The following is a 22,544-nucleotide window of genomic DNA, read 5'->3' on the forward strand; positions in this document are numbered from 1 at the left end:
TGGTTGGCGCTGTATTTGTGCTGCCCAGGTGAGGCTGAGGTTGGCAAGGTTTGTGTTGCTGTAAGGGCACTTATACAAAAATTTCTGGATCCTATTCCTTCCCGTTTCCATTCATGTTCTCACCTTCATCTGTATTTGTTCCAAAGCAAAATTCATGTGTTCATTCATTCACTAAATGTTGGTTGAGCACTCTATGTGTTCCTGATTGTAGGAATCAGGTATATAGCTGTGAGCAAGCCTGACAAAGCCTCTGTCTTTGTGGAGCTCATATGGTATGAGTGTAGGGAGAAACAGTAGATAAATACACAAGAAAACTATCAGAGAGTGGTTCTCTGTTAAACAGAATTAAAAGAGAGTGATGTGCTATAGAGTGGCTGGGAAGTCAGGTTGGATTAAATAGTCAGGTGAGGCCTGAGTTCCAGATGACAAGAAACCAGCCATTCAGAATGATCAGCAGCAGGATGGGAAAGGGACAAAAGACCTAAGGTAGGACGGAGCTTGACATATTCACGGAACAGAGACGGGGCCAGTCTTGTTAATGTGCAGCTGGGGTGAGGGGAGAAAGCAGAGTCAGGGCCAGACCACGTTGGGCTCTGTAGGCCTTGGTGAAGAGGTTGGGTGGCATTGCCAGGGTGAAGGGAACTGATTGGAGGATGTAAGCACGGGAGTGGTAATGTAGCCTGACCAGCGTTTTAAACAGAGCATGCTGTCATGTGAATAATGGACTGGAGGGTCAAGAATGGAAGCTAAAAAATTAGATAGGATACAACAGGCCTGAGTTTTGCATTATGACCATGTTACCATGTGTATTCTCAAAATTTGTTTGATCAAGATTCAGTGGGTGTGGGGTTTTATTGTTATTATTGTTTATTAATATGAAATTTCTGAAACTCCTAATAGGCAGAAAAGTTCAACCTAACTCTTGAGAAAGCTTATTGGCACATCATACTAGATAGAAAAAGAATCCTTCAAACCCTCTCATCTGTCTCTTTTTCATTTCCTCCTCTTCTCTTATATCCATCCTCTTAGGTCAAGTGGAAGATGATGTCTGATCATGCCCCTGAACTTCTCTCAGTAGGACTTCCCAGAATATTGTTTGGGAAGCCTGCTAACAATCAGAAATAACAAATGACTTATCAGAAAACATCACGCCCAAGACAGTCCTCATTTCCAAGGCAAGGGTTGGTTGATCTTGCTGATGCTTTAATCCCTAAGCAGGATTTGTTTTTAGTTTCAGACTTTGTCACAGGTCCAGAAAATTGGAGCTAGACCCAAGGGGTTAGAGGGAGTAGAACAGAATGCTAATTTGTACTTTTTACTGAGCGATATCCAGAGCTATGCATAATATAAATATTTTTCGAAGGGTTTTCTAAGCTAAATTTATTTCTACTGCTTTTGGCCTTGCTGCAATCAGATAAAATTGCATTTAACCCAACTAAACATAAAGTTTCACACTTTGCAAGCTTAAAAAGGCTGCCTGTTAGGTGTTGAATTTCCATAGTAAGCAAAAAGATTTTCCTCTAGCCCAATGCCCATTAGCCATAACCATTCAGCTCTAGGAGTTAAACGCATTGCTCACTGACAGTATCCCCACCACCTTCCAGACAGCAGCGAGGGAAACATAACTAAGAATCAAGGAAAGGGGAAAAAAATGATGCAGATAAAACAGCAATAAGCAATTGAAACTGGAGAAGCAGTTTGCAGAACTGACAAGCCGTGTGATACCCAGCAGAGCTGCGGTGTCTGCTGCTTTAGGATTCAGGGAGATTATAAGTCAATCAGGGTGATTTAGGGAAAAACATACTGTGACATGGTTCATATTTTTCCCCCAGATGTTTTTCTGTTTTCTCTCACATACTCAAATTGTCCAATTAATTAAGGAAAACATTGTGGTGGCTTTCTTTAGTGACGCTTTTTGCTGGCTGTGAGATTTGAGAGCAAGATTGTATAGCTCTTGGCACAAGATGGGAAAACAGTACTCTCTGTATTTACAGGCTCCCAAATCTAGCATCAGTGTTCTGTCAAATAGTATCTCCTCCTTGTTTCTCACACCAGAACATAAAGGAGAGCCTAGAAGAATCTAACTCATTTGTGATTCAGGTATCACAAATTAGTGCATAATTTCACCTTTCCCATGTTCATCCATTTCCCTTACGTCTCACCCAGACACAGTAAAGAGTCCATGTTTCAAGATCTATGCTACCTGCCATTGCTTGCCTCCTCAGGCTCGTTTTGAATTGTGTCTATAGGATACCTTACACGCAACTGCTCTGGAAGTATCGGTTGGATGAGATCATTTCCTTCTTTTTTTCTCCCTCCATTCTTTCCCCTCATTGAAACAGTAGGGGATTATGGGAAAAAATAGAGTTTTGGAGTTGGGCACTTCTGCCACCAGCTTCGTGACTTTGGTCAGGCTAATTAAGCTCTCAGAACCTTTGCTTTCTCGCCTGTGAAAGATGTACATGAGGATAAATGGAGCAATTACAGTGCACAAACTATGTGTTCCATCAGTTTATTTAAATCTAGCAAGGTTTACTGAGTGTCTGCTGTATACAGCATTGTAGTAGACCTTGAAGGGTATGCAAAGATGAATGAGGTGAGGTGCCTGACTTCCAGGAAGTTGGCTTTTTCTTAGCCAATGAGAGAAAGGAACAGTGAATAATCAGGTATCAGCGGGGTAAACAGCTAGATTCAAACTTTATACTTGATTCTTCGAGCAGCTGCCATGGACTAGACCTAGGGTAAGGCCTGTCACATATTTTCATTTACTCTTTACAACTTACCACATTTCATAAGTGAGGAAACCAAAACGCTGAGAGGGAGGATAACGCAAATATGCCGTAGACCATGTCTTCAGATGGGACTTTACTTATTGGCTGTGCTTAAGAATCTGTTACCAGATGGATCATCCCTTCTTGAGGATAGAAAACTAGGTGATTCCTTAGTTATCTTCTCCGGTGTGCCTCAGGAATACCTAAGGGCAGTCTCCCAAGAACACACATTGTGCACAGGAGGTAGCATGAGGTAGTAAAAGCATTATTTCACCCAAGGAGAAGGAAGCCTGGTTTTTGCCTTCACCTCCACTGCTCAGTAGCTGTGTGGTCTTGGCTGTGTCACTAACATCTTGAACATCAGCTTTATGGTATGGCTACTGAAAGTTTCCTATCTGTCTCAACATGTATGACTCCAGTAAGAGAAATACAGTATCTCTCTATGCGTTCACTGTCATACTAATAGAAGATATTTTATTGTGTTGATTATTCTTTTTAAGAGAGAACTATAAACTCTTCATAAGTAGTAGTTTCATAAAAGCTTAGCAAGAAAACTTAGGAATGTTTTGAGGTCAGTGTAAAATGTGGCTAGTGAAGGTTCCAGCGAAGCATCTGGTGCATTGGCCTAGAAACGTGTTTTGGCTTGAATGAACTGTTGAACTGACTTAAGATGGCATTATGTAAGGTGTTTAAGTACGACAGAGAAGGAGAAAGAGCACAGGGCCTGGTTTCAAATGGTCTGTGTTCGAGTGCGAACACTGTCACCAGCTTCTTAACCTTGAATTTTACTTTGTCTCCTTAAGCTCCAGTGGACTTATCTGAAGTTAGAGATAATGATGCCTGCCCTTTACTTGCCTCAGGGTCACTTTAAGACCCAAAAGAGATTATGGGATGGGAGAGCACCTTGGAAACCATAGACGGTGCTTATTTGCTTACTCTGTTCATTCAAAGAGTGGAGAAGTAAGTATGGGAATGGGAATATTTTGGGGACCATTTTGTGACATCCCTCTCTCCTTTTGCTTTGCCGTTCCTGCAGGTGGATGGGCAGGTGGTAGCGCTGCTGGTACAGAATCTGGAGCGCCTGGATGAGTCTGTGAAAGAGGAGGCAGATGGCGTCCACAACACTCTGGGTGAGAGGAAGGGTACTTGCCATTGCCTGAGTTGCTTTGTGTTTGTTTTGGGACTTTGTGCTCATTTCCCTTCCTCCTTCATAATAGAGTCAATAGCAGGCGTGTTTTCCTTCCTTCTGCTCCCAAACTGCCTTTTCAGAGATGAAGACCTTTGTGTAAATTTCATATAACTGCAGCTTTGGTTTGGCTTGTAGGTAATAAAAGCAGAAATCCACTAAGTAGGTAAACTTCCTAGACAAAAGCAACTGGCTCTGTTTAGCAGGCCTTCGCGTCCAAAAGTTAGGACGAAATTGATGCTGGTTAATTTTGTTTCCTTTGGAATATGTATATTTAAACATTTTAAATCATTTTAAGTTGGTTTTTCTTATCACTTTCCATCAGTGGAACTGTAAACTTTTGGACCACTGTATACCTTTGTAGGACATTTTATTTGAAAAAGAGTTTTTCTTTCTCTTCTTAGGTATAGACTACCATGTAAACTGAGTTGAAATATTGCTACTACTTGGCTGCCTGTACATCAGATTTTTATATAAGTGGATTCCTTTGTAGTGTTTTCCTCTTCCTTCTTCTCCTTGAATCTCCCCAGTCTTTCCTTTTGTAAAGTTGTTGAACCAATATCCTATTTAAAATTGGGTTTTGGGGTACCCCTCTTTATTACTGGTCTCTGTCTTATAAAACCAGAAGTGACATATCTGCAAGCAGAGCTTGAAAAATGGACGAGGCCAAGTGGAAGCAGAAAATTTGATGAGATTAGATTTTCCTCTTAGCTCCTTCATGTACCACGGATTTCTCATGTAGTTCTGGACTCTCTTCCATGAGGATTATCATAAAGAAGGGGAAAGAAGGGCTCGGTGCGGGGGAAGAGGAGGAACCCAGCACTCCGTAATTTGGGTTGGCTGTAGTCTAGAGCCAGAATTTAGCATTGCCATTTGTTAGCCAAGTGCTGGATTTTGCGGTATCAGAAGTTTGTTGATTGACTGCTAACTGTTTGTTAATAAAAAGTATCAGCCTGCCAGTCTGCAGAGATCTGTTTGCAGCCCGGTGAGCTACTGACAGCTCAGGAGATCTTCCCTCTCTCTCCTAGTGTTTTTCAGGCACTGTGCTAGGTACTAGGGTGGATTATGGTGAAGTAGGCATGGTTCTGCTCCTGACAGAGCAGATGAATAGGTGAGTCTCAAAAAAAAAGGAAAGACAGTGCCGGGTGACAAATGGTATCATAGGAGTCAGTGAAAAGCACTGTGGCAATGAAGAGGAAGGGCCTCCAAATACTAGATAGGAGCAGCGAGCTCCTGTGCATGACCGTGGCTGTTTATGAAGACAGCTGCCTTTTGACAGATGGAGGAGTGGGAGAAGGGCCCTCAGGCAGGGGAGTATCATTTGCAAAGTCATAAATGGGGCTAGGATTTGAGGAAGACTAGAAATGCCTCATGACAGTCAGAGGCAGGAGATGGAACTGGAGGAGTAAGTTTGTCCAGATAATGGAAGACTTTGTAAACCATAGCAGGATGTTTGGATTTTGTTTGAGCGAACAATAGGAAGCCATCTAAAATAGAAGCAGAATAAGATAAAGGCATGGAAGATTAAAATGAATGAGTTGATTTTTGTAGAAAATGTCAGAAAGTAATTCAGAGTGTTGTAGTGCTCTTCATCTCACAGGGTTTCATTGCTGCTCTGCTCCAACAGCGTCGTACTTCCCCTACCTGGTCATCCTTTAACTTGCCATTGGGGAGGCTGTTGGGCAAAGGCGTGAGGAAGAAGGTAGGAGGTGTGGTGACCTCTTCAGCCCTTTCTCCTTCAAAATTCACACCCAGTGTGTTCTGGGTATTGTGCTTAGGGAACACAGAACTATTATTTGTTTCATGATAGTAGTATGTTCCAGGATATGGGAAGGGGGGCTGAAAGAAATGAAAGTATTTGATATTGAGGACTCTAGGTAATTAAAAGAAAAAAAATTCTCCTTTTTAGTATCATAGTCATGCAATGACTTTTTTTTCCCTCCTAATTTTTGATTTTTCTATTAAGCAGCACTTTGGCTGTTGTAGGAGATAGCAGGGCCAATTATATTTGCTTCCTAGTACCTGGGAGTTACCTCGCCAGCATGGCCTTTCCCCTCTGTGCATGTTGTTTTGTTCAATTAAAAAGACCATACTTTCCTGCTTTGCAGTATTCTTGCTTCCACCTGATGCAGGGAAATAGAAGTGCAAATGAATGAATCAGGAAAGGAAGAGACTCCGAATTCACCAGCCCCTGATTTTTCCCTAAGGCTTCTGCCTACCTCCCTGTCTCTTTGGTTATGGGTTTCTGGGACTCTGGTACAATCAGGACTGAGTGGGCCTTTTGTGTTCTGCTCTAGTTTTGTTCCCTATTAGCATAGAAAATCTGTCACTTACTCCTTTTGTGAGTTCCACCATTTTCAGTCATGAGTTTCACTTGTAGCATAACTGGAAGAAGAAAACCACAACAACTCCCTGGTTAATCTAAAAATGACAACCCAGTATCTGGCAGGGAGGAATGCAGGGAAGTGGGAAAAGGAATAACATACCTGTCATGGGAAGCAAGCTTGTTGCAGATGCAAACCAAGGTGTCCTCTCAAATGACTAGTGTCTGTCTTCCTTCAGCTATTGTGGAAAACATGGCTGAGTTCCGGCCTGAGATGTGTACAGAGGGTGCACAGCAAGGTCTTCTGCAGTGGCTGTTGAAGAGGCTGAAGGTGAGTTTGGCTGTGGGGAACTGCAGCTCACACCTTTCTTTGCTCTGGGCATGATTGATGCTGGGTTATTGGCATAAACGATGCTGCTGGGCCATATGATCTAGTTTGGGAAGCTTCTTGTACATCTTGCTTCTTTCTTCTCCTTTTTGTTTGTTTTAAAAGGAAAGGCTTTTTTTTCTTTTGAGACGGAGGTTTGCTCTTGTTACCCAGGCTGGAGTGCAATGGCGTGATCTCGGCTCACCGCAACCTCTGCCTCCTGGGTTCAGGCAATTCTCCTGCCTCAGCTTCCTGAGTAGCTGGGATTACACCATGCCCAGCTAATTTTTTATATTTTTAGTAGAGACGGGGTTTCACCGTGTTGACCCTCTCAAAGTGCTGGGATTACAAGGAAAAGGCTTTAAAAAGAGTCTTTAGTACCTCTGAAAGACAAACATGTTATACATACAAATTCATGGGATACAGAAGGTATAAAACTGAAAACCTCCCCTCTGCTGATCCTTTGCAGTTCCACTTCCCAGAGACAGTCACTTTAACATTATTATATCCATTCTCCCAGAAATTTTCCATGTATATGAGAGAGTGTGTTTCAAAACAGAATTATATATTTTCTTAGGCAAGTTGATTTTCTCACTGAACTGTCTGTTGCCTGGTTAGTATTCCACCACACTGATGCACCAAAATTAATCTAATCATTCCCACTTGTAAGTTTGTGCTGTTGTAAACAGTGCTACTGCGAATACAGTAGTCCCCTCTTATCTGTGGTTTTGTTTTCTGAATTTTATTTACTCACAATTAACCACGGTCTGAAAACAGGTAAATATAAGGTATTTGAAAGAGAGACCACATTTACAAAACTTCTTATACAGTATATTGTTATAGTAGTTCTAGTTTATTATTATTATTATTAATCTCTTACTGTGCCTATTTTATAAATTAAAACTTCTTTTTACTTTTTTTTTTAAACAGTCTCACTCTGTTACCTAGGGGTGGAGTACAGTGGCATGATCTCTGCTTACTGTAACTTCTGCCTCCTAGGTTGCTGGGATTATAGGTGTGTGCCACCCTACCTGGCTAATTTTTGTATTTTTTAGTAGAGACAGTTTCACCATGTTGGCCAGGCTAGTCTCAAACTCCTGACCTCAAGTGATCCACCTGTCTTGGCCTTCCAAAGTGCTGGAATTACAGGCATGAGCCACTGTGCCTGGCCTATAAATTAAACTTCATTATAGGTACATACAGGGGAAACAAACATAGTAAATATAGAATTGATCTGTGGTTTCCAGCATCCACTGGGGGTCTTGTATCCTATCCACCACAGATAAGGGGAGGACTGCATATACAAGCTTCTTAAAATACCCATTTTTTTTAAGTTCTATACAAACTTCTTAAAATACACATTTGTCTCAGTTTATCTGTACGGTAAGTTCATAGAAGTAGAATTGATAGGCCAGGGGGTATGCACATTATTCGTAGTTTTGCAAAATTATTCCCACTGATTTATCATATCCTACTGATAAATCAGCTGTCCTACTGATTTAGAGTTATCGGTTTGCCTCTGCTTCTAGTTAATCTGATAGTGAAAACTGATATTGTTTTAATTTGTAATTTTAAAATCAAACTGAGTGTACTGGCTTCTTGTTGATATAGCCATTTGTATTCATGTCTTTCAGCTTCATATTCGTATTTGTATTTCAGCTTCATATTTATATTTTCATATTTATATTCTTTGTCCATATTTCTTTTTTTTTTTTTTTTGAGACGGAGTTTCACTCTTGTTACCCAGGCTGGAGTGCAATGGCGCAATCTCGGCTCACCGCAACCTCCACCTCCTGGGTTCAGGCAATTCTCCTGCCTCAGCCTCCTGAGTAGCTAGGACTACAGGCGTGCGCCACCATGCCCAGCTAATTCTTGTATTTTTAGTAGAGACGGGGTTTCACCTTGTTGACCAGGATGGTCTCGATCTCTTGACCTCGTGATCCTGCCTCGGCCTCCCAAAGTGCTGGGATTATAGGCGTGAGCCACCACGCCAAGCCCACTTTGTCCATATTTCTATTGGGTTGTTCATTCTCTTTCCTTCATAGCATAGTCCTTGTGACTGTCTTTTTAACAGTTAGAACTGTCCGATAGAGTAAATGAGGAAAAGAAAGGCAAGAGCTCCTCTCAGAATAGTTTTAACCAAAGGTGTGATTGGAAGCAGTTTGGAACTGCTTATATGCTACTGAAATCGTCCTCAGGCAGGCAAGGATCCCAACTTTTTGGTGAGAAGGAGGCACTTTTTTGTAGCTAGAGTGATGCTCTAAGTAGTTAATGGCCTTGCTCTGCTTCAGAATGTCATAAACATCCAGAAAGTCTGGGGTGTATCAGGTCAGATTTGTCCTCCACTGTCTTGGCAAAGCTAAAGGAGAAAGTTCTGCCTAAGATATCATATGCCACGTGGTTTTCTCCCTTTCTGACAGTATAGTCTTCTCCAATCCTACTTATTCAACCATTTGTTCCTATTAAATCTGTAACCTTGATTTATGTAACATATTGGCTCAAGGATGCTCAGCTAGCCCAGCTGCTACCATCAGTGGGTAAGGGCACATTTGCCCAGCAGGGGTCAGTAAACTGTAACTCCCTCCAGACCCCACCCCTCTTTCCTTTCAGTCTTGCATTCAGCAAGTAGTTAATTCGTGCATTGCCATTTGCAACTTTCCCTTTGACCTCCTCTCTTGAGTCTAAATATCCTTTGGTTTTAGAACTTGACTTGTTTCTCATTTAATTTCCTTTACATCTCTGTAAACTCAGTTACTTCTCTTCTTGATATTCACCACATTTTTGTTCTCCAAAGCCTTGAGACATTTTGGGAGCAACGAGTGGTGGAGAGGAAAGTAGAGCACCCAGTTTTAAGGGGACAGCATAGTGTCAGGGGCCAGAGCTGTTGGCAGGGCAGCCGCCAGCTGGGGACCCAACCTTGAAATAGACCAAGTAATTCCAGAGTTGTTTGTCTCTGTTATGCCAGGACAAATCTTTCCAAGTTACTTGAGACCTAATACTGATTCAGGGATCTTCATTAAACTAGAATGTCAGACCTTTTGCCATTTGAAAGTTGTTAAAACTCGCCAGTCTTTTTTTTTTTTTTAAATTGGTAACATAGGAAGGGAAATTGACATTTGAGTGTTTGGCTTGGATGCCGTTACCCTTCTGATAGTAATGAAGGGGCCCATTTGATAGTTTAGGAAGCTGTTGACTCTTGCCACATAGGCCCTACACTGGTGTTATCCTTGGGGCATAAATAGCCGTGTTGCTGTCTCTTAAGCAGTTTTCACGCTTTTAGGGATATTTAAACATCAAAATGCGATTTGGGTTTTTTTACTGGTAAGCAAGTGCCTTTAGAAGAATACTGTGCTGCCCAGGCTTAATTAATTAGTTAATGAAATAAAGTCCTGCTTAAGGGTGAGGCCAGCAAGAGGGCTTGTCTTTAGCAGCAATGCCTTGCTCTTATTTCTCATAATCTAGGGAAATACTTGTTATAATCTTCATTCTCTTCAACATCATGATGACTCTTACTGAGTACTGGATCCAGATTCTGACTTGCCCTTACTAGCTGTGTGATTGTGGCTAATGGCCTCTTAACAGTTTTCTCCTTTGAAAAATGGGGATCATACTCCCTGCCCTTCCAGTCTCACAGGGTGTCGTGAAATCAAATATGACAATGCTTTTAGACTGTAAAGATGTTACAGCACTGGGTTTCAGCTGAGGGTTTGAATTAAGATCACCAGTGGAACTTAAAAAATACAGATTCCCACACTGCACCCTAGACTATCTATCTCAGTCTGTCCTTGGGATATTTTAGAAAGGTTTCACATGTGATTCTGACGTAAAACTCTCCCGAGATCCACTCCCTCTGGAAATGTAAACTTTCTTGTTAACCATTTTACTCTGGAGACTAAGTTAAAACTCCATTTTCACTATGCCATTCCCTGTTCAGAAACTTACCTGGAGTGATGCTGTGCCTTCTACATCAGATCTCACCTTCTCTAAGCCTCTTCCCCTGGCCCAATTTGACCTTTTCATTTTTCAGTTTTGAAACATTGGCTTTTATTACCTTTTCGATACCTTTTTTTTTTCTTTTAACCTATCCTCTGCTCTGCAAAGGTCTAAATTATGTTGACCTCTGTATCTGGCTTTTCTCATGCTCCTGACTCTGCCAGAATGACTGACTCCTGATTGTATTTCTAAATTCTATACACCCTTCATGAAACAGCTTAAATCCCTAATCTTCTGCATAGCCTCCATCACTTTCAGAACTGAAAGGAAATCTGTAAGTTCTGTTGTAGATAAAAAATTTAAAATTGAGACCTATCGATATTAAATGCCTTGCCCAAATCCCTGTAGCTAGAGATAGAGCCAGGATTAAGACCCAAGCCTCCGGAATTTTCTTCATACCCCCTTTCCATAGTACTTTGTCCCCAGCCTATACTGCTCACTTTCTTTTATAAAAAAATCAACCCCTTCATTTTTATCAATGGGTTCTCTTGTGAGAGTTAGCCTATCTGGGTTCCAGCATCTCCCCATAACGACGTGACCCAGCATTTCTCTCCATCTGTAAAGTGGACATGACTCCATCATCTGGCCGACTTTAATATTCTTATGTGTGCTGATTTTCTTTCTCCAAATACCCCTACATTTTATAATTAAAAGGACTATGTCTTTGCCATATCTGTATCTCCTCCCAGTTGTCCTCAAGCTGTGGTTCCCAGCCAGGAGCATCTGTATCACCTAGCACCTTGTTAGAAACGCAAATTCTTGAGTCCACCCAGACCCACCAAGTCTGCGAAGTTGGAGTGGAGCCTGGCAGTCTGTGTTTTAATAAGCCCTCCAGGTGATTCTGATATAAGCTAAAGTCTGAGAACCGAGGTCCTAGAGTACTTATGTCTAGATTGCTTGATAAAACCTTATGATTTGACTGATCATCCCATATTTATTCAGTAATCCTTGAGTAATTCTTAAGTGGGTGACACATGGGTGACAGCATTCTAGTGTTGGATTTCTCCTTTTTGAACTGGTAGCCTAGCAGTATATAGAGATATTCATGGATCTCTTCAACAAATCCAAACCTCACTAATTTATTCTGATGAGGATAAAAACCCATTGCAGATGATTGTATTAAATGGATTAGCAGGTAAGTAGGTAACAGTAGTGTGAGAGGTGCTGCATCACAATTAATGTTTTTAATGGGGAATACAAGCTTATTAGTATGTTTTGTACTGTTGAAAATAACAGCAAAACCTAAAGAAACAAAATTAAGATTCCCTCGTTACCCAGTTAAATCAGTGCTTCAGAAACAGCTGCAACATTCAACTAAGTTATATTACAGGTACAACTGGTTGATGCTAAAGTCCTTAGCCTCTATGACCGGAGGTTGGGATTTTGCAGGGCACAATCTGCTTTGACAATTGTACAGGGCTGTAGCTGTGTCTGAACCTGCTCCATGTGTTCAGGTACCAGAGGTGAGCTGCAGATATAACCTGCAGCTTCTGGCTGTGGGTGGTAGCATAATTGTTTTGTACTTTCCAGAAAAGCAGCAGCTCCCAAAAAGGTGAAGTTTAATTTTATTCAAAGCTGGTACATGCTGAGTACAAACCTATGCATGACTCTAATTACTCTGACAGCTGAAAGATTTAAGGGAGCCAGGCTCCTGGATAGAAGAGAGCCCTACAAGTTCCAAGTCCCACTGATTAACTTTGCAAAATCCAAGAGACTGTATCTGCTAAATAAAATCTCCTTTCTCCTGATTTTGATCAAATGTCGTTGTAATTTGGCAGTTTGGTATTGTGCAATCTCTGGCTAAGATTTAAACAGAAAGAAAATATCCTCTGTAAGTTTTGTCTTTGGCTAGACATGAAAGAATCCTTTTCTTTTTTCCCACCCGGCCTGATTTCTTCTATTTCTTTTCTACCAGATTAAAACATTTGGTTGTTAACATCATGATCATCATCACTAAGTTTTCACCGTCTGATAGGAGTTTTATGTATTGACTGCCCACTACATGCTAAAGTGTTGTTCTAGAACCTTCTTTCCTTCCTTCCTTTCTTCCTTTCTTTTTCTTCTTTTCCTTGCTTTCTGTCTTGTTTTTTTTTTTTTTTTCCAAGGCCAGATCTCACGCTGTTGCCCAGGCTAGAGTGCACTAGTGATTGGTGTGATCACAGCACACTGCAGCCTCAACCTCCCAGGCTCAAGTGATTCTCCAGCCTCAGCCTCTCATAGCTGGGATTTCAGGTGCATGCCACCACATCTGGCTAATGTTTGAGTTTTTTTCTCTAGAGATGAGATTTCACTATGTTGCCCAGGCTGGTCTTGAACTCCTGGGCTCAAGTGATCCTTCTGCCTCAGCTTCCCAAAATGCTGGTATTACAGGTGTGAGCCACTGCACCTGGCCATGTAGATTATTTCTAATCCTCACAAACAACTCCGCCAAGAAGATATAGCCATCCCTAGTTTACAGATAAAGAATCCCAGGGCCAGGCGCGGTGGCTCACGCTTATTATCCCAGCACTTTGGGAGGCCAAGGCGGGTGGATCACGAGGTCAAGAGATCGAGACCATCCTGGTCAACAAGGTGAAACCCCATCTCTACTAAAAATACAAAAATTAGCTGGGCATGGTGGAGCGTGCCTGTAATCCCAGCTACTCAGGAGGCTGAGGCAGGAGAATTGCTTGAACCCAGGAGGTGGAGGTTGCGGTGAGCCGGGATCACGCCATTGCACTCCAGCCTGGGTAACAATAGCGAAACTCCATCTCAAAAAAAAAAATCCCAGAGAGAGGAAACGGTGTTGCCCAAACCACATGGGAACCACGTGGGAGAGCCTGTGAGTGTTGGGCCTTGACATCTCTGAAGCCATCTCCTCTTGCCAAGCTGCTTCCCAACTGGCACTACTTTTAGGTTCTGAAGCATTGCAGAGCTCTGCTTTGGGGAGTTATTGGGCCTCATCATTTTGGTTTCCTGATTAAATTCTCCTGTCATGCCAATTTCTCAATCAGATAACTTATATTTTAATTTAAAAATGATGAAGTTATCAGTCTGATTTTTTAAAAACTTACTTTGGATAAATTGGAAACTCTTAGTAGTGTCTTACAGTAAAAGGTGGAGATTTCCTGCAGGAACCAAGAATTCTCAATAGCAAGAAACTCAACTGGTGGGTGCCTGTTATGTACACATCAGTTCCTTTAGCACAGCCACTTCATGAGGAAGATACTAATCTGGCCAGTCGCATAGCTGGTAACTAACTTTTAGAGCTGAGATTCTAATGCAGATGTTTCTGGTTATGGTTATCAGAAAAACTTGGGTTTTCTGTATACCTACTGTATGTTAGGTACTTTCATACTATGTTTTTAAATTCTCATAGTAACTCTCCAAATAATTGTGTTGTTTTCTATTTTTTTCATGTTAATGCTTTTAATTTAAAAAGTGTTATTTTTTATTTCCATTTTGCAGATGAGAAAACTGAGACCAAGAATGTTTCTTCGGTCATATTTTCCCATTGTCAGTTCACGGCACTCTTAGTGTCTCAGTAATTTTGTTTTTATAGCAGCCCTATGTTCAAAAGTACCTCATAGTCTCATTTATTAAGTAGTTATGTCCAAACTATTTAATATGTATTTATATCCAGACAATTTATTAGCTATTTGAGAATATAATACAAATTGAAAGAAAAATATTTTTATTTCATTCTTAAATATGATCGTTACTTCCTAATGTTATGTGTGCCTTTTGGTACTGCATGAATCCTCAGACCTTAGAATCAGATTGAATGCCACCATCATTCTGATTTCACACTGATTTTCACAGTTATTTTTGTCAGAGCAGCTATCCAAACGCAGCTCCACAAAGCTATGATGTCACCAGAAAAAATGTACCTCGAGCTACTAGTTAATGCGGTGTTTAAGAGATGTCACATTCCACTGTGTTCTCCTTGAAAATTTAAAATATCTTGTGGCAAATTCAATATGGCGCCCTGGTTGCCACAGCACAAGGTTGGAGAACTGCAGACTTGTTGACATAGGTAGTGGTGTGCTCATGAGTCAGCCTTACGTGTGTCTGATCCACATCCATGTTTGGTTTTTTCTATTTTAAACTTGACTGTACTAAAAAATTAACTTTAATTTAGTGTAAGGTTTTTAAATGCCACAGCAGTAGATAGGGTTCATGTCTAAGTCACCCCTGTTTGTTTTCTTGCTCAATTCTGTGTCTTCCATATAGCAGATGCCCAATAAATATTTATTGAAAGGAAGAAAAACTCTCCCCAACTTGAAAACAGGAGCTTACAAAATTGAATAAAGGACAGGAAGTATTAGATCCACAAAAAGGGCCATGGCCCTAGTGACCTACTGTCTTTTGGCTTTTTTCCATTAAGTATCTTGTTTCAAGCAAGAACCATGGCCCTTGCAAAGCTAAAATATAAGTTGGTGTGACTTAAATCTTTTAAAATATAATAGCAAGACTTGGAACTTAAATAATTTGAGTGGGAAATTTTATTAGCGAAGCCTTGATTTTGATAGAGATGATTACTCCTTGGCTTTTCACCTTATGTTTTGATTTTTATTAATATAAAACCGTTTTTCTTAAAGTGAAACACACCACAGTTTGCATTAAGCCCTGACTATTATGCTGAATTTCTTGAAACAAGGCTTCAAGCTTGCCCACGGAGCATACCTTTCAGTGAGCACATGTAAGACCTTGCATTTATAGATCTTTTAACCTCAGATGGTCATACTTGGTCGACCTCCTGAAACCCTGTGGGGTGCACTTAGCTTGATGAGGAAGACGTGCCCAGAAAACTGAAATGATGCTGGATATTGCTTGATTAGGCACAACTCTTCCTCCTTAAGTACTAAACCAGTGTCTAAACACATCCGTGAATCTGTGGCAGTAAGGTGACTGAAGTGTTAGTTCCAAGATAAACACTCCCCTTGTCTTTTCCAAGTACAGAAATTCTTTGTCATTTCAAAAACACAGATAGGTAGAAAAGGTTGCTGCTGATTAATAGTCATTGTTTACATGCCTGCATTTTAAGGATCATGAGCACCATAAATAAAAACACATCATTGAGACTCCCTCCTCTCTGTACACCTTTATCCAAGGGGCAGTGATAATGGCAAGATATTTAAGTCTCTTAAATATTTAAGATATTTAAGTCTACCGAAGCAATAGTGTGGCCAGCCATGAAAGATAGTCTGTGCAGTAGTTGTGCCCCCTCTGAAACTCCTAAGGAGCAGAGCATGCAGCGGGGAAAGAATTGTGGGTAGTAATTTGGGTTTTAAAATATTAACACATTTTTGCATATTTAATGTGGTTTCCTTTTTAAATAGTGGGCAGATTATAGCATGCAAGCAGATAGGTTTATGATTTCAAATTAAATTTTAAGCATTAAAAAAATCCAGAAGGAACTACTCTGTGATAAATACATTCAACTAATCAAGAATTGCTTTCTTTTCAACTTCTGATCATATATAAAGTAATTTATAGCCTAATTTTATGATTGTAACTTGTGAATTAAGCTTCATGGTGAGTTTTAGTCTTAAAAGTTCAAAACTCTCATTCATCTAGTTCACATTGAGTACTATGGGCTAAATATATATATATAATCCCTGGACTCAAAATGGGAAATCTTGCAGCCTTCACCAAGGAGGTAACATGAATACCTGGGCATGAAGAGAGTGAGAGCCATTGTTTCAATCTGTCGCTTCTGTCTTGACTCCATGGTACTTGGTTGTGGACTCTTGAGAGCAGAGGCAGATGTTTTTACCCTTTACCTGCCTTTTCCCTCTCTAACTTCTGCTTCTAACTCAGATCACTCACAAATTTATGAAAAATTTGTCCTGGGGAAGGAATCAAGACCCCTTAACATTTTTCTCATTTCTCCTATTTCTCCATAGGCAAAGATGCCTTTCGATGCCAACAAACTGTATTGCAGTGAAGTGCTGGCCATATTGCTCCAGGACAATGATGGTGAGGCGCCCTCTCAGTATTGATATTCTGTTAGGATAGGAGCCAGGCTTGTTTCAGATCATGACAGCAAGCTCTCTTGCCTTTGGCATCCCCTTGCTCTCCCTCTCGCTCCCTGTGCTGCTTTTGTACTCTGTCAAGCTGTATTGATTTTGTTTGCTGATGTATCAGTGTTAGACGGCTGTAAAATCTGACAGTTAGGTTCATTTTTTTTCTTCCTCTGTTTTTTTCCCCCCTTTTAGAAAACAGGGAATTGCTTGGGGAGCTGGATGGAATCGATGTGCTTCTTCAGCAGTTATCCGTGAGTAATTCTTATGCTTCCTGTCTGCTGCAAGATATATGGCCTGCTTTGAATGGGAGGTGGAGCTGGAAATTGTGGGAAGGAATAAGCCATGTGCTGCAAGCCATATGGAGCATGTTGGCAGGTTTGAGGGTTATATGGAGGGATGTGGTTCGCCTCCTTTCCTTAGTCATTTGCTCTTTATGACCAGACATCACTGTGTACTGGATATGGACTCTCTTTGTCTTCTGATATGATATTGTCAATTCAAAAAAGATGTGCCTCCTGCTTAAGTGTGTGTGTTCTGGGCCAAGCATACCAAATTATTTTCATTTGACCCACTCCCAAGATTATTCACCAACTTTCCTTGCAATCTGCTGTGAAAACGGAGTATGTTCATTTAGGATCCAAATGAGCTCAAGGAGTACAAGTTCCACTGCAGTAGGGTGGGGGTCCAGGGGAGGATATAGGAGAGGATGTGATGCTGAAGGCTGGTGTGAGAACTTGGAAACTGCCATTTTCCAACTGTAAGAAATGTAAATCCAGTTGAAATGTTATTCTGCTGGCATTCTGAAAATACCATTAAGATTTCCTCTTACAAACTTCATCTGTGTTATTCTAAAAACAGGATCGAAAATAGATCACTTGGATAAAATCTTAAGAGTGTTGGGAGAGTCTGAGATGTCAGTTTGCATACAGCTTCCATCTTGGTGCCAGCAGCCTGAGTGGCTTGGCCTCCACCCCAAAAATAGAGCTTTGAAATGTGAATTTGTTTCCAATTCTGGGAATGTGCTTAGTCCTTTTCCTGTGAGATGATTGATCTTCTCATAGTAGATTGTATGGATATGCATCTATGGTTCAAAGGCTTCTGTTAACATGCCTTACATCTCTGGCAAAAGGAAAACTTCTGTAAGCCTTTCCCATGAATTAAAGCCCCAGCTCCCATGTAAGGGAATTGAATAGCCTTGATTGTCAGGAAATGCCTTCTTATATTGAGCCACAATTCACCCCTCTGGATTATGGTTGCTTCTAGAAGGGAAAAATATGAGACATGGTTGGGTTGGGCAAGTGGAGGGCTTTGAGGGTAGTTGGCAAAGTTATTTCTCATCCTGGATAATGGTTTTCGGGGTGTCCACTTTATTCATTTAGTTCTATATGTACTTTATGGATTTTTTCTGTATCTGTATTATATTTTACAATAAAAAGGTTTTGGGTTTTTTTTTGGTTTTGGTTTTTTAAAAAATCTGCTTGCCTGGAGCTGTCAATTACTGATGGACCCGGTGGTCAGTTGAGTGTTTTGGTGGGTTTTTTGCATTTATTTATTATATGTGAATCATTTCATTTCTCTAAAATGGAAACTGATGAGAATTTTGTTTGCTGAGCTTCTGTTTCCTCAACCATAGAGTTATGACCCACAGGTTTTAGAAATGGTTGGGTGGCGGCTCATGAAAAGACATTCTCTTACAGCTCTGTGCTTTGTGGTGTTTTGCTTGACAGGTGTTTAAAAGACACAATCCCAGCACAGCCGAGGAGCAGGAGATGATGGAGAATCTGTTTGATTCCCTTTGCTCCTGTCTAATGCTTAGTTCCAATCGTGAGCGCTTCCTGAAGGGCGAGGGTCTTCAGCTGATGAATCTCATGCTCAGGTATGTTTCGAATACCCTATTTCTCCCAATTTTTTTGCCTCACTTTAGCCTGAATTCAAGAGCATGTAGCTATGGTCATTTATTCTGTTGAGTTTCCTCGACTAAATCCTGAAGAGTAAAGACTTCAGGCATGGGGATGTGTTTATGTATGTATGTGGTCTTTCCTAAATGGGTTTTTTTTTTTAATCCTTCCCATAACGTGTTAGTTTTTGGGAAATCTAGCCATTACTTCTAAACTTGGAGCAATTTTCTGTATATATCACATAGACCTATCTATGCCATATGTTTGTCTGTATTTTTATTGAAAGCAATATATCCTTCATGTTTTTCATTCCTCATTCAGTAATGAGTTGTACATGTGCTGTATGCCTAGCATAGGAAATATGAAAATGTTTAAGATAGTTCTAGAACTTTCATTTATAGTACTTTCCTTATACATCTTATTATTTATAGGCTAATGCCTGAAAGTGGATATCATATTAGTTTCACAGTTATTTTATAGAATCCTAAAGTCAGAAGCAAAAAGGGGAGAGGAAGCTTATATTGATAACTCCTGAGACTCTGTCTAGGAAAGGGAGTAGAGAAGTGTATGGGGGAGGGCTGAGGGGATAACCAGAGTGTGGTGTAGGGTCAAGGGACTTTTTTTAAAAAAAATTGAGCATGTTTATATGGTTGGAAGATTCTAGTTATTATGAAATGGTGCCCTACAGAAGGAGCAGGACTGAGATTTAAAAAAAACAAGAAAGAAGTTGAGCCAGAGTCTGCTGTCTTAAAACTTCAAGCACACTGAGAGTTCTGTTGAACTAAGATATTTATTTGAAAAGGTTTTTCAGAAATGTGACATATATTTTCTAAACAGAATTTGGAATACAAACATACAAAACTTCTATGAAAACATCGATAAGGTACTTGCTAAGGGCTGGGCCTACACAGAAATATGTAAGACAGAATTTCTGTCTCCATGAAGTTAGAAAAACAGTTCTGTGACCCAAACACAGCCTGTCTTTGGGTATATGTTTTCTTCTAGTCTTTTTTCTATAATTTCTACCAATTTTTTAAGCCTGCCACACATACAATTTTCTATATGGCTATTTTGTAAACATCACATGCTGTTTCCCATGCTGTATATAATCTTCATGAATTTTCAGTAACTCCATAATGGCCTTTAAAGGGACTGTAGCTTAGTATTCTTCTGTTGTTGGCATTGAGGATATTTCCAATGTTTTGACGTTATAACAAATTCTACGACCATTTTTATGTTTAATGTTAGGGTTATCCAGGTATAGTAAGTCCTCACTTAACATCATTGATAACATTCTTGGAATCCACACCTTTAAGTGAAATGATATATAATGAAACCAATTTTTCTCATCAATGTTATCACGGTGTTATTTGAGGATCTGACCTGCTGTATCTTGTTTCACTTAAAATTGCAGTTTCTAAGTCTGTCTGTGATGTTAAGTGATGACTTACTGTGTATGTTTCTAAAATATCTTATATTTAAAAGGCTTCTGGAGGGCTGGAGGCACAATAGATCTCTTCATTTGTCCGGTGTGTACCAGACCTTGCATTGACCAAAAGTCTTCCTTTGAGTAGTTGCTTTTAAAAACATTTTTTTTTAAGTGCTAGAGGGACATGAGAAATTACTCAGAGGGCTTTTGTGTTTAGCTGATTTGTGCTAGCTTTGCTCTCTTGAGTCTTCTGTTTGTTTATCTCCCTTGCCCTTCTAATTGCTTGTCCTTTTATTGAAATGACCCACCTTCTCTTAAGTAAATAGCATAAATAGAAGATGCATTTGGCTTCTTCAGTCTTCTAACCTTAACACAATGTTCTGAAGGGACTTTTTCTTAAGCTTCTTAAAGGTCTGAATTGCCAGTGTCTTTGGATGGTTAAGTGCAAACATGAAGTGATATATTCCTGCAGCATATGGTTTGGTATTGCATAGCAGTGGGGAGCTGAATAAATAACCAGAAATATGGATTATTCAAACAGGAATGCTGAGATTCAGGGAGGCTAATTAAAGGAGAGCTCCAAAGGACTTAGAAACTGTACCTCTCTAAATCTCCTAACTTTTCATTTTTCAATGCTGAAGTTGCTGTTATATTCATTCTTTTGCATTAATTAGCTATATTAGCAGATTCAGCATTTCCTTTTTTCTCTTTTCTGTACTCTTTGTTCTATGTTATTTCTCTTCTTCAGCCTCCCAAATGGAAAGTTTAATTGGGGATGGAATATTTTTTCCCTACTGTAGTCACCCTTTCTGATCTTCTAGTAAGAGCTGCCAGGTGGCTCGCTGTCTAGAGAGAGCCTATTCCAGACAAAGAAGCTATAACACTAGGAGTTCAGGAAAATTGCTGTGGTTCCATTGCCCCTAAATACAAATCTTTACTTTGACTCAGTCATTCATCAGACAGTTGTGAGATGCACATGTGGAGAGGGGGCAGTATGGAGCAGGTGGAAGAATGGGCCCGGGACTTGTAAGTGTGGGTTTGGAATATGCTCTTTTCATTTACAGTTCAGCATATCTGGTGAGTTACTGTAACCTTTGTGACCTTCTCACCCTGTTTTTCATCTGAAAAATGGGACTGATAATACCAAATTTACAGGGATTTTGACAGAATTAAATGATATAAAGTATCTGGGAAAATTCTACAGTTGCAAAACACTGATAAGGTACTATGTTAAATTTCTATGTTAAGTGCTAGGTTTATACAGATGAACAAAATCAGGGTTCCTGCCTTCAGGAAGCTCAAAGGCTGGTGAGGGTTGCACACATTAAATAACTATGTTATTTAATGTGGTAGCTATTCAGAAGAAAAGTTACTTTTGCATTTTTATACTCAGTGAATTTTATTCCTTTCTGATTATTGATAAGGAAAGATCACAAACAAGGTACTCATTGAAACACCCTCCCTCTTTCCTGCATATGCCCTCCTTCTCACGCCTATGTGGACACACTCACAAGCATATATTCACTACCAATTTAACATTTTTATCTACTTTATTGAGGCATGATTTTTATACAACAAAATGTACGCATTTTAAGTGTAGTTTTGACAGATGTTTCCACCACCACAGTGAAGGTGTAGAACAGTACTCTCCAGTTGCAATGTAATGTGAGATAGGTAATTTTATATTTTGTAGTAGCTACCACATTTAAAGGGTTAAAAGAAACAAAATTAATTTTAATAATGTATTTCATTTAACATAATAAATCAACAGTTATCTCAACATGTAATCAATATAACAATATTAGTGAGCCATTTCACATTCATTTTTTTGAGACTAAGTTTTCAAAATCTGGTGAGCATTTTACATTTACATCCCAATTCAGTTGCTAAATTTTCATCAGAATACTTGATTTGTATTTAGATCAGAGTTGAAAATATAAATTCTCATACCTAAGTTTGTCCAAAGAAACTTAAATGTTTTCCATTAGGTGTCAGTTTTTAAATTTTAAACTTAAATTTATTTGAATCATAATTAACATTTAGTTTCTCAGTTACAGTAGTCACATTTCAGATGCTCAGTAGCTATATATAGCTAGCGGCTACCATATTGGATGATGTATATACAGATCCTTTTCATCACTCCCAGAAGTTCCCTTGCATGCCACCAGGCCCGGCTAATTTTTAAAAAATATTTTTGGCAAACACAGGATTTCACCATGTTGCCCAGGCTGATCTTGAACTCCTGAGCTCAAACGATCTGCCTGTCTTGGCACCTCAAGGTGCTGTGATTACAGGTGTGAGCCATTGCACCTGGCCAAATGCTTCCTTTTTCATTTTTGATTTTATTTATTTGGTCTCCTCTCTTTTTTTCTTAGTGCGGCTAAAGATTTGTGGATTTTGTTTATCTTTTTGAAACCTAACTTTTCATTCTGTTAATCTTTTGTCTTTGTTTTGTTTTCATTTATTTCTGGTCTGATCGTTATTATTTCTCTTCACTACTAATTATGTGTTTGGTTTGCTCTTGCTTTTCTAGTTATTTAAAATGTATTGTTAGGTTCTTTATTTGAAG

General features: G+C 39.8%; 1 protein-coding gene across 1 annotated transcript in view; it reads left to right on the forward strand.

Moving 5' to 3' along the window:
• CTNNBL1 (catenin beta like 1) overlaps positions 1 to 22,544 on the forward strand; it is a 189,330-nt gene that overhangs the window by 66,805 nt on the left and 99,981 nt on the right. The window contains exons 6-10 of the mRNA XM_002747547.6: positions 3,808 to 3,901; positions 6,520 to 6,611; positions 16,529 to 16,601; positions 16,841 to 16,899; positions 18,376 to 18,524. Of these exons, the coding sequence (XP_002747593.2) occupies positions 3,808 to 3,901; positions 6,520 to 6,611; positions 16,529 to 16,601; positions 16,841 to 16,899; positions 18,376 to 18,524 (467 nt within the window). The remainder of the gene's footprint in view (positions 1 to 3,807; positions 3,902 to 6,519; positions 6,612 to 16,528; positions 16,602 to 16,840; positions 16,900 to 18,375; positions 18,525 to 22,544) is intronic.

The sequence above is a fragment of the Callithrix jacchus genome, chromosome 5, assembly GCF_049354715.1.
Source record: "Callithrix jacchus isolate 240 chromosome 5, calJac240_pri, whole genome shotgun sequence".
NCBI lineage: Eukaryota > Metazoa > Chordata > Mammalia > Primates > Cebidae > Callithrix > Callithrix jacchus.